At 44.5% G+C, this 12,326-nt stretch overlaps 1 protein-coding gene across 1 annotated transcript in view; it reads right to left on the bottom strand.

The window, feature by feature from the left end:
• LOC129819106 (netrin receptor DCC-like) overlaps nt 1-12,326 on the bottom strand; it is a 241,853-nt gene that overhangs the window by 33,898 nt on the left and 195,629 nt on the right. Inside the window, exons 21-22 of the mRNA XM_055875675.1 lie at nt 10,037-10,210; nt 203-463 (exon numbers count right to left, since the gene is read on the bottom strand). Coding sequence (XP_055731650.1) covers nt 203-463; nt 10,037-10,210 — 435 coding nt within the window. The remainder of the gene's footprint in view (nt 1-202; nt 464-10,036; nt 10,211-12,326) is intronic.

The following is a 12,326-nucleotide window of genomic DNA, read 5'->3' as shown; positions in this document are numbered from 1 at the left end:
TGTGTAAATATGAGACAATTAGGTTAAGGTCCATTGTTCAGAAATCAGGTTGTAGAAATCAATATATTTTTAATCTGCCTTTAAAACGTTTGTTTTATAAATCTGGATATATTGGCCATGGATGTGAATATGAAGGTCCATAATTCATGTTATGGTATCACCCAGCGCTAGCGTCAAACCCAGTCCCTTACATTGAACTCACTTGAATGTGGCATCATGGGTGTGTAGACCTTGGGGTCGATGGTGCCCATGGGTGGTGGCAGGAGAGGGTTGGCGAAGCTTCGTAAGGGGTGCGTGGGCCTGACGCAGGCGGTGGGGATGGAACGGGTCGAGGTACCTCCAACCTCCTCTGTGCCAGGCAGAGAGAGCTCTCCTTTACCTCCTATACCTGGCTGACTGCTACTGCTGCCAATCAAGGTCTGCTGCTGTACCCCCAGCGTGGTACTGCCCTCTGTCGATATCGCTGCACCCACAGAGAGAGAGACAGAGAAACAGATTAGTTAGTTACACCTGTTAGTTAATTAGTTAGCTAGTTCCACTGGTTAGTTATTATATTATAGTTGTCTTTTATCTATATCGTGTAGCTATAAAAACAACAAAAAAATTATCAAAATATAAGTACATTTGTCTGTGTGTACTCTCTGTATCTGGACAGTAACCTCATGCTGAGAGACCCAGACCCTACTCCTAGTAACCTCATGCTGAGAGACCCAGACCCTACTCCTAGTAACCTCATGCTGAGAGACCCAGACCCTACTCCTAGTAACCTCATGCTGAGAGACCCAGACCCTACTCCTATTAACCTCATGCTGAGAGACCCAGACCCTACTCCTATTAACCTCATGCTGAGAGACCCAGACCCTACTCCTAGTAACCTCATGCTGAGAGTCCCAGGGTGTCCTACTCCTAGTAACCTCATGCTGAGAGACCCAGACCCTACTCCTAGTAACCTCATGCTGAGAGACCCAGGGTGCCCTACTCCTAGTAACCTCATGCTGAGAGACCCAGACCCTACTCCTAGTAACCTCATGCTGAGAGACCCAGGGTGCCCTACTCCTAGTAACCTCATGCTGAGAGACCCAGACCCTACTCCTAGTAACCTCATGCTGAGAGACCCAGGGTGTCCTACTCCTATTAACCTCATGCTGAGAGACCCAGACCCTACTCCTAGTAACCTCATGCTGAGAGACCCAGACCCTACTCCTAGTAACCTCATGCTGAGAGACCCAGGGTGTCCTACTCCTATTAACCTCATGCTGAGAGACCCAGACCCTACTCCTAGTAACCTCATGCTGAGAGTCCCAGGGTGCCCTACTCCTATTAACCTCATGCTGAGAGTCCCAGGGTGCCCTACTCCTAGTAACCTCATGCTGAGAGACCCAGGGTGTCCTACTCCTAGTAACCTCACACTGAGAGTCCCAGGGTGCCCTACTCCTAGTAACCTCATGCTGAGAGACCCAGGGTTCCCTACGCCTAGTAACCTCATGCTGAGAGACCCAGGGTGTCCTACTCCTAGTAACCTCATGCTGAGAGACCCAGGGTGTCCTACTCCTAGTAACCTCATGCTGAGAGACCCAGGGTGTCCTACTCCTAGTAACCTCATGCTGAGAGACCCAGACCCTACTCCTAGTAACCTCACACTGAGAGACCCAGGGTGTCCTACTCCTAGTAACCTCACACTGAGAGACCCAGGGTGCCCTACTCCTAGTAACCTCATGCTGAGAGTCCCAGGGTGTCCTACTCCTAGTAACCTCATGCTGAGAGACCCAAGGTGTCCTACTCCTAGTAACCACATGCTGAGAGTCCCAGGGTGTCCTACTCCTAGTAACCTCATGCTGAGAGACCCAGACCCTACTCCTAGTAACCTTACCTAATATTTCTCTCTTATCTTAGCTATTTTTCAACACTCTGATACTGTACATGAAATATGCTTCATGCTACTTCAACAAGTCCATACATGTAACATGTATGGATGAAAGCTGAAATCGCATTACCGTGCATTAGGAATGAGAGTCCTATATACACCCTGTCTAGAATGTCTGGATACACATACTTAAAAACATGCCATAAGAGACAATAATGTGTTTTCTGAGTAAATGAGAATAAGTTCTGTTTACATGACTAGTAGAGAATGATAACTAGCTCGAGGGGTAGTGATAACTAGCTCGAGGGAGGTTTACATGGCTAGTAGAGAATGATATGACTAGTAGAGAATGACTGGGCTTTATCACATCTCTAAGGCACCACTGTGGCACTGCGGGTGGATGACTGCTTGACCACGTTGGGTTGACTCGACCGAGTGACGGAGGTGACGGAGGTGACGGAGGTGACGGAGGTGCAGCCTGTGAATTAAAGAATGAGGTGCCATTCGGGATACAAGCCCAAGTAATGGGCTTATAGCTCGTTGACCTATATTTGTAATTTAAGACGAGGGGCAATCATCAGGCTGGGCCAAGACACGGGGAATCACTTTGGCTGGATGGAGAGAGTAAACGAGGTAGGAGGAGAGGAGAGGAGAGGAGAGGTAGAGGAGAGGTAGAGGAGACGAGAGGAGAGGAGAGGAGAGGAGCCATAGATGGACCCCTAGCTCTATAGCACAGTAAAGATAGAATGGACCCCTAGCTCTATGCACAGTAAAGATAGAATGGACCCCTAGCTCTATAGCACAGTAAAGATAGAATGGACCCCTAGCTCTATGCACAGTAAAGATAGAATGGACCCCTAGCTCTATAGCACAGTAAAGATAGAATGGACCCCTAGCTCTATAGCACAGTAAAGATAGAATGGACCCCTAGCTCTATAGCACAGTAAAGATAGAATGGACCCCTAGCTCTATAGCACAGTAAAGATAGAATGGACCCCTAGCTCTATAGCACAGTAAAGATAGAATGGACCCCTAGCTCTATAGCACAGTAAAGATAGAATGGACCCCTAGCTCTATAGCACAGTAAAGATAGAATGGACCCCTAGCTCTATAGCACAGTAAAGATAGAATGGACCCTTAGCTCTATAGCACAGTAAAGATAGAATGGACCCTTAGCTCTATAGCACAGTAAATATAGAATGGACAAATATTTAGTAGGAAAATATTTAGTAGGAAAACAACTTTGTCATCATCATTATCATCAAATTCTTACTTTAGACAGATGGAAATGTTATCATCAGTAGCAAAGTTCGTCAAAAAAAAAATAGCTAGCAATGCTAACGTTTACTAGCTAAATTCTGGTCGTCTCCCCTCAATCTTAGCTAACGTTAAACTGCACCTGAAGTCAATCTGGAGACGTCAAAATGATGACAGGAGGTTTTTCCTACGTATTATTTCCCTCCTTTTTTGAAATGTAATTGTATTTCCAAGCCACCTTAATGAATTTTTAATGAAATCATCATCACTACTCAATACCATTGAGTTGAATGCTCAGTCGGGCATCAGTCCAAAACGAACTTTCAAAACAATATTATGAGGAAAATGTGCAACAGACAAATAGTGAACTGCATTTGACCAGGGCCCATAGGGTTATATAGGGGATAGGGTGTAAATGGCTAATACAGCTTGGCCTCAGGGTCATTTACCCGCCTCGCCAAGGCTGGCCTTAACACATAAGAGTAAGCATGGAGTGTGGCGGAGTGAGAGAGAAAAGGACAGTGCTAATGAGAAGTAAATGTCTGTTAGAGAAATTGAGACCAGAGGCAAGAAGAGAGATACAGCAAGGAGGAGGGAGGGAGGGAGGGAGGGAGGGAGGGAGATTAAGAGGTGCAGACTCCTTTTGGGAAAGTAAGAGGCAGCGAGAGACAGAGAGAGAGAGAGAGCGAGTGGGGAGAGAGTGAAGGAGAGAGAGTGGGGGAGAGTGGGGGAGAGTGAGGAGAGAGTGGGGAGAGAGAGAGGGAGAGAGAGAGAGGGGGGGAGAGAGAGTTGGGAGAGAGAGAGAGAGGGAGAGAGAGTGTGGAGAGAGTGAGGAGAGAGAGGGGGAGAGAGTGAGGAGAGAGAGGGGGAGAGAGTGAGGAGAGAGAGAGGGAGAGAGAGAGTGAGGAGAGAGAGAGAGAGAGAGAGGAGAGAGAGAGGGAGCGTGAGGAGAGAGAGAGGGAGAGAGAGAGAGTGAGGAGAGAGAGAGAGAGAGGAGAGAGAGAGGGAGCGTGAGGAGAGAGAGAGGGAGAGAGAGAGAGAGAAAGAGAGGAGAGAGGAGAGAGAGAGGGAGCGTGAGGAGAGAGAGGGAGAGAGAGAGAGAGAGAGAGAGAGAGAGAGAGAGGAGAGAGAGAAGAGAGAGAGGAGAGAGACAGAGGGAGAGAGGAGAGAGAGAGAGGAGAGAGAGAGAGGAGAGAGGGAGAGAGAGAGGAGAGAGAGAGGGGAGAGAGAGGGAGCGTGAGGAGAGAGAGGGAGAGAGAGAGATAGAGAGAGACAGAGAGAGAGAGGAGAGAGAGAGAGGAGAGAGAGAGAGTGAGGAGAGAATAACTGACCACTGTGACTGACCCAAGCTTAATAAAAGCTTTGACTATGTACAAACTCAGTGAGCTTAGCCTTGCTATTGAGAAAGGCCGTCGTAGGCAGACCTGTCTTTCAAGAGAAGAAGCTATGTAGATAAACAGTATAACAGAGCGAGAGAGAGAGATAAAGTGTATAACAGAGATAGAGAGAGATAAAGAGTATAACAGAGATAGAGAGATAAATAAAGAGTATAACAGAGAGAGAGAGAGAGATAAAGAGAATAACAGAGAGAGAGAGAGAGAGAGAGAGAGAGAGAGAAATTCTACATCCACCTAAAAAGAAGCGATTCCCAAACCTTCCATAACAAAGCCATCACCTACAGAGAGATGAACCTGGAGAAGAGTCCCCTAAGCAAGCTGGTCCTAGGGCTCTGTTCACAAACACAAACACACCCCACAGAGCCCCAGGACAACAGCACAATTAGACCCAACCAAATCATGAGAAAACAAAAAGATAATTACTTGACACATTGGAAAGAATTTTTAAAAAACAGAGCAAACTAGAATGCTATTTGGCCCTAAACAGAGAGTACACAGTGGCAAAATACCTGACCACTGTGACTGACCCAAACTTAAGGAAAGCTTTGGCTATGTACAGACTCAGTGAGCATAGCCTTGCTATTGAGAAAGGCCGCCGTAGGCAGACATGGCTCTCAAGAGAAGACAGGCTATGTGCACACTGCCCACAAAATGTGGTGGAAACCGAGCTGCACTTCCTAACCTCCTGCCCAATGTATGACCATATTAGAGACACATATTTCCCTCAGATCACACAGATCCACAAAGAATTCGAAAACAAATCCAATTTTGATAAACTCCCATATCTACTGGGTGAAATTCCACAGTGTGCCATCACAGCAGCAAGATTTGTGACCTGTTGCCACAAGAAAAGGGCAACCAGTGAAGAACAAACACCATTGTAAATACAACCCATATTTATGCTTACTTATTTTAACTTGTGTGCTTTAACCATTTGTACATTGTTACAACACTGTATATATTTAATATGAAACTTGTAATGTCTTTATTGTTTTGAAACTTCTGTATGTGTAATGTTTACTGTTAATTCGTTTTGTTTGTTTCACTTTTGTGTATTATCTACCTCACTTGCTTTGGCAATGTTAACACATGTTTCCCATGCCAATAAAGCCCCTTGAATTGAATTGAATTGAGAGAGAGATGAGAGAGAGGGAAGAGAGAGAGAGGTGGAGAGAGAGAGAGGGAGATGAATAGAAGTGGTGTATAATTAACAGTAGGAGTTAGTAGCTGCTGTGGTTAATTGTCTCTGGCTCTGCAGTTTGACCTGTCATGACTCACTATGTTGATCTGATCTACTGATGTGGGAGAGAAAAGGGCAACCAGTGAAGAACAAACACCATTGTAAATACAACCCATATTTATGCTTATTTATTTTACCTTGTGTACATTAACCATTTGTACATTGTTACAACACTGTATATACAGTGAGGAGAACAAGTATTTGATACACTGCCGATTTTGCAGGTTTTCCTACTTACAAAGCATGTAGAGGTCTGTCATTTTTATCATAGGTACACTTCAACTGGGGCGGCAGCGTAGCCTAGTGGTTAGAGCGTTGGACTAGTAACCGGAAGGTTGCAAGTTCAAATCCCCGAGCTGACAAGGTACAAATCTGTCGTTCTGCCCCTGAACAGGCAGTTAACCCACTGTTCCTAGGCCGTCATTGAAAATAAGAATTTGTTCTTAACTGACTTGCCTAGTTAAAACCTGTTGGGGATGGGGGCGCTGTTTAGACTATTTATGCTAATTTGGCTAATTTTTTAAACGGCTTCCCACAAAATCCTTGATCGTACAATATGCATATTATTATTATTATTGGATAGAAAACAGTCTATAGTTTCTATAGGAGTTGAAATTTTGTCTCTAAGTGGAACAGAGCCCATTCTACAGCAATTTCCCTGACATGGAGTCAGATTTGAGAAATGTTGGCCACTTTTCTGAAGTCAGTTAAAAGGGCACTGTCGTTGCTATGACTATACGGACACTTCTTACGTCTTCCCCTGGATGCCTTTACGTGATGACGATTCCAACGGGGTCGATTGCGCGTTCACAGGCCCTACAAATGAAAAAAACCTTTAGCTAGCAAGTCTTTTCTTGCTGCGTAACGCGCGTGGAAGACACCGACCCTCTCCTGTTCCAAGCGTTAGTTTAGCCTGTTATATTTCTCCGGTCATCTTTTCACTCGTTATAGAAGTTACAAACATCATAAAGTAGTTAATTTAAAGCGTTTTATAGCAATTTATATCCGTTTAGTGCGATTTTGGGACATTTATTTTTGCAACGATGTGAAAAGTTGGGCACGCTTTTCAGTTCATCCCGAACGCAGTTGACATTTCCACATGGCAAGAGGACAGCTTTCCACCAAAAGACGATTTCTCCCAAGAAAGGATCCTTTGCCCAAGATACTGATGGAAGAACAGCTCAAGGTAGGACATTTTTATTATGATAAATCGTGTTTCTGTCGAAACATTTTAGTGGCTTAGGACGCCATGTTTTTTGACGTAGCTTCGCTTGGCGCAAACTGTATTGAAAAGTAAGGATAAATAAAAAAATGTAATAACGCAATTGTATTAAGAATGAAATTGTCTATCAATCCCTGTCCACCCTATATTTTTTAGTCACGTTTATGAGTATTTATGTATAAGAGTAGATCACTGTCTAAGTGGCGCAAGGACATTTTCTGACCAGCTGAGCTACATTTCACATTGTCTAACCATGATTTTGGTGGCTAAATATAAACATTTTCGATCAAACTGTATATGCATGTTGTAATGTGATGTTACAGGAGTGTCATCGGAAGAATTCTGAGAAGGTTAGTGAAAAAATTAATATCTTTTGGCGATGTTGACTTTTATCGCTCACTTTGGCTAGAATCAATGCTGGGCTGCTAATTGCTATGTGCTAAGCTAATATAACGATTTATTGTGTTTTCGCTGTAAGACACTTAGAAAATCTGAAATATTGTCTGTATTCACAGGATCTGTGTCTTTCGATTCGTGTATGCTGTGTATTTTTACGAAATGTTTGATGATTAGTAGTTAGGTAAACACGTTGCTCATTGTAATTATTCTAGTCCATTTGTGATGGTGGGTGCAATTGTAAACTATGCCATATACCTGAAATATGCACTTTTTTCTAACAAAACCTATCCCATACCATAAATATGTTATCAGACTGTCATCTAATGAGTTTTTTTGTTGGTTAGGGGCTATAAATATCTCAGTTTAGCCGAATTGGTGATGGCTACTGGTGTTGGTGGACAAATAAAAGATGGTGGATTATGCTAATGTGTTTTTAGGTAATAGATGTACATCTTTACATATTGTGTCTTCCCTGTAAAACATTTTAAAAATCGGAAATGTTGACTGGATTCACAAGATCTGTGTCTTTCATTAGCTGTATTGGACTTTAATGTGTGAAAGTTAAATATTTTAAAAAAATATTTTTTTTGAATTTCGCGGCACTGGTTTTTCAGTGGGGGGGGGGGGGGGTGTGCCGCTAGCGCCACGCTGATCCTAGACAGGTTAAATAAAGGTAAAAAAAAAAAAAAAAAAACTGTGAGAGACAGAATCTAAAACAAAAATCCAGAAAATCACATTGTATGATTTTTAAATAATTCCTTTGCATTTTATTGCATGACATAAGTATTTGATACATCAGAAAAGCAGAACTTAATATTTGGTACAGAAACCTTTGTTTGCAATTACAGAGATCATACGTTTCCTGTAGTTCTTGACCAGGTTTGCACACACTGCAGCAGGGATTTTGGCCCACTCCTCCATACAGACCTTCTCCAGATCCTTCAGGTTTCGGGGCTGTCGCTGGGCAATACGGAATTTCAGCTCCCTCCAAAGATTTTCTATTGGGTTCAGGTCTGGAGACTGGCTAGACCACTCCAAGACCTTGAGATGCTTCTTACGGAGCCACTCCTTAGTTGCCCTGGCTGTGTGTTTCGGGTCGTTGTCATGCTGGAAGACCCAGCCACGACCCATCTTCAATGCTCTTACTGAGGGAAGGAGCTTGTTGGCCAAGATCTCGCGATACATGGCCCCATCCATCCTCCCCTCAATACGGTGCAGTCGTCCTGTCCCCTTTGCAGAAAAGCAGCCCCAAAGAATGATGTTTCCACCTCCATGCTTCACGTTTGGGATGGGTTCTTGGGGTTGTACTCATCCTTCTTCTTCCTCCAAACACGGCGAGTGGAGTTTAGACCAAAAAGGTATATTTTTGTCTCATCAGACCACATGACCTTCTCCCATTCCTCCTCTGGATCATCCAGATGGTCATCGGCAAACTTCAGATGGGCCTGGACATGCGCTGGCTTGAGCAGGGGGACCTTGCGTGCGCTGCAGGATTTTAATCCATGACGGCGTAGTGTGTTACTAATGGTTTTCTTTGAGACTGTGGTCCCAGCTCTCTTCAGGTCATTGACCAGGTCCTGCCGTGTAGTTCTGGGCTGATCCCTCACCTTCCTCATGATCATTGATGCCCCACGAGGTGAGATCTTGCATAGAGCCCCAGACCGAGGGTGATTGACCGTCATCTTGAACTTCTTCCATTTTCTAATAATTGCGCCAACAGTTGTTGCCTTCTCACCAAGCTGCTTGCCTATTGTCCTGTAGCCCATCCCAGCCTTGTGCAGGTGTACAATTTTATCCCTGATGTCCTTACACAGCTCTCTGGTCTTGGCCATTGTGGAGAGGTTGGAGTCTGTTTGATTGAGCGTGTGGACAGGTGTCTTTTATACAGGTAAAGAGTTCAAACAGGTGCAGTTAATACAGGTAATGAGTGGAGAACAGGAGGGCTTCTTAAAGAAAAACGAACAGGTCTGTGAGAGCCGGAATTCTTACTGGTTGGTAGGTGATCAAATACTTATGTCATGCAATAAAATGCAAATTAATTACTTAAAAATCATTCAATGTGATTTTCTGGATTTTTGTTTTAGATTCCGTCTCTCACAGTTGAAGTGTACTTATGGTAAGAATTACAGACCTCTACATGCTTTGTAAGTAGGAAAACCTGCAAAATCGGCAGTGTATCAAATACTTGTTCTCCCCACTGTATATAATATGACATCTGTAATGTCTTTATTGTTTTGGAACTTCTGTATGTGTAATGCTTACTGTTCATTTTTATTGTTTATTTCACTTTTGTATATTATCTACCTCACTTGCTTTGGCAATGTTAACACATGTTTCCCATGCCAATAAAGCCCTTAAATTGAAATTGAATTGAATTGAATTGAGAGATAAAGAGAATAACAGAGAGAGAGAGAGAGAGATAAAGCGAATAACAGAGAGAGATATAGATAAACAGTATAACAGAGAGAGAGAGAGAAATTGATAAACAGTATAACAGAGAGAGAGAGAGAGATAGATAAACAGTATAACAGAGAGAGAGAGAGAGAGAGAGATAGATAAACAGTATAACAGAGAGAGATATAAAGAGAATAACAGAGAGAGAGAGAGAGAAGAGAGTTGAGAGATTGACATACAGAAGGACTGTAAACGGTACTGACTTCCACCTGTTGTGTAGCTGCGGTCCACGGTGAGGCTGGGGAAGGGCATCGCTCTCAGGGTGAACTTGGGGTGAGTGGTCAAAGTACCATGACTGTACCCGCAGGTGGGCGAGGGCAGAATGCCAGGGTACTGGCTGCCCTCCAGGGTTGGCACTGGGATGGCACTGACAACAGCTGGGTAGAGGGGAGGAGAGACAGGAAACAGGAAACATAACGAGAGAAATTGAACAACAGGGTTAAAATAACCATGTAAATATAGTGAGTATTCCAAATGACACCCGGTTCATCCCATTTTGGGACACAAATATAAACAGATAAACAACAACAAAAACAAAGTGTTTTTATTCCAGGTCATCTAGCTCCTAGTAGAACTGTTTTATACAAAGTAACTTACAGTACAGTTTATAGGATCAATTAGCGACATTTTAGGATCAATTAGCGACATTCAGGAATCAATTAGCGACATTTTAGGATCAATTAGCGACATTCAGGAATCAATTAGTGACATTTTAGGATCAATTAGCGACATTCAGGAATCAATTAGCGACATTATAGGATCAATTAGCAACATTATAGGATCAATTAGCAACATTATAGGATCAATTAGTGACATTAAGGAATCAATTAGCGACATTAAATGATCAATTAGCAACATTATAGGATCAATTAGCAACATTATAGGATCAATTAGCGACATTATAGGATCAATTAGCGACATTATAGGCTGTTCCCAACATGGAGTTAGCCAGGCAGGCAGACAAGACAGACAGACAGACAGACAAGACAGACAGACAAGACGGACAGACAAGACAGACAGACAAGAGAGACAAGGCAGACACGACAGATGCGACAGACGCGACAGACAGACAGACAGACAGACAGACAGACAAGACAGAAAGATAGACAGACACAGACAGACAGACAGACAGACAGACAGACAAGACAGACAGACAGACAGACAAGACAGACAGACAGACAAGGCAGGCAGACAGACAGACAGAAAAATACTGGATAACTAGTGACTGACTGAGCCTTGACCTTGAAAAGAGCCCTGAGTGTTTAAAGAAGGGAGGGAGAGAGGAGGGAGAGAGGAGGGAGAGAGGAGGGAGAGAGGAGGGAGAGAGGAGGGAGAGAGGAGGGAGAGAGGAGAGGAGGGAGAAAGGGAGAGGAGGGAGAGAGGAGGGAGAGAGGAGGGAGAGAGGGAGAGGAGGGAGAGAGGAGGGAGAGAGGAGGGAAAGAGGAGGGAGAGAGGAGGGAGAGTGGAGGGAGAGTGGGATGGAGGATTGAGAGAGGAGAGGGAGAGGAGGGAGAGTGGAATGGAGGAGGGAGAGAGGGATGGAGGAGGGAGAGGGGAGGGAGAGAGGAGGGAGAGAGTAGGGAAAGTGGGATGGAGGAGGGAGAGAGGGATGGATGAGGGAGAGAGGGATGGAGGTTTGAGAGAGGAGGGAGAGTGGGATGGAGAGAGGGTGCTTTGCTGTAAAAACGCCCAGGGTACTCCACACAGAGAGAGATCGCTATCTCTTAAACTGTCTCTGACCTGGAGGGGAGAAAGAATTGTCTGGTATGTATGTGTGTGTGTGTGTGTGTGTGTGTGTGTGTGTGTGTGTGTGTGTGCGTGTGTGCGTGTGTGCGTGCGTGCGTGCGTGCGTGCGTGCGTGCGAGAGAGAGAGAGATTTCTCTCCCATCTATCACTTCTAGAGTCTATCACAATAGCATCCATCTGTACCTTGCAGCATCTGGAGCAACTTCCACTGCTGTCAAAGTGACTTCCATTACATAGGAGTTCACTATACTGTAGTACTGACTACTGAGACTATTCACTATACTGTAGTACTGACTACTGAGACTATTCACTATACTGTAGTACTGACTACTGAGACTATTCACTATACTGTAGTACTGACTACTGAGACTATTCACTATACTGTAGTACTGAGACTACTGAGATGAGGTGGATGGGGTAGTTGAGGGAGATGGGGGTAGATGAGGGAGATGGGGGTAGATGAGGGAGATGGGGGTAGTTGAGGGAGATGGGGTAGTTGAGGGAGATGGGGTAGATGAGGGAGATGAGGGTAGATGAGGGAGATGGGGGTAGATGAGGGAGATGGGGGTAGATGAGGTGGATGGGGGTAGTTGAGGGAGATGGGGTAGATGAGGGAGATGAGGGAGATGAGGTGGATGGGGTAGTTGAGGGAGATGGGGTAGTTGAGGGAGATGGGGGTAGATGAGGGAGATGAGGGTAGTTGAGGGAGATGGGGTAGATGAGGGAGATGGGGGTAGTTGAGGTGGA

The sequence above is a fragment of the Salvelinus fontinalis genome, chromosome 21 (genome assembly GCF_029448725.1).
Source record: "Salvelinus fontinalis isolate EN_2023a chromosome 21, ASM2944872v1, whole genome shotgun sequence".
NCBI lineage: Eukaryota > Metazoa > Chordata > Actinopteri > Salmoniformes > Salmonidae > Salvelinus > Salvelinus fontinalis.
This window is presented reverse-complemented; position numbering and strand designations above follow the sequence as displayed.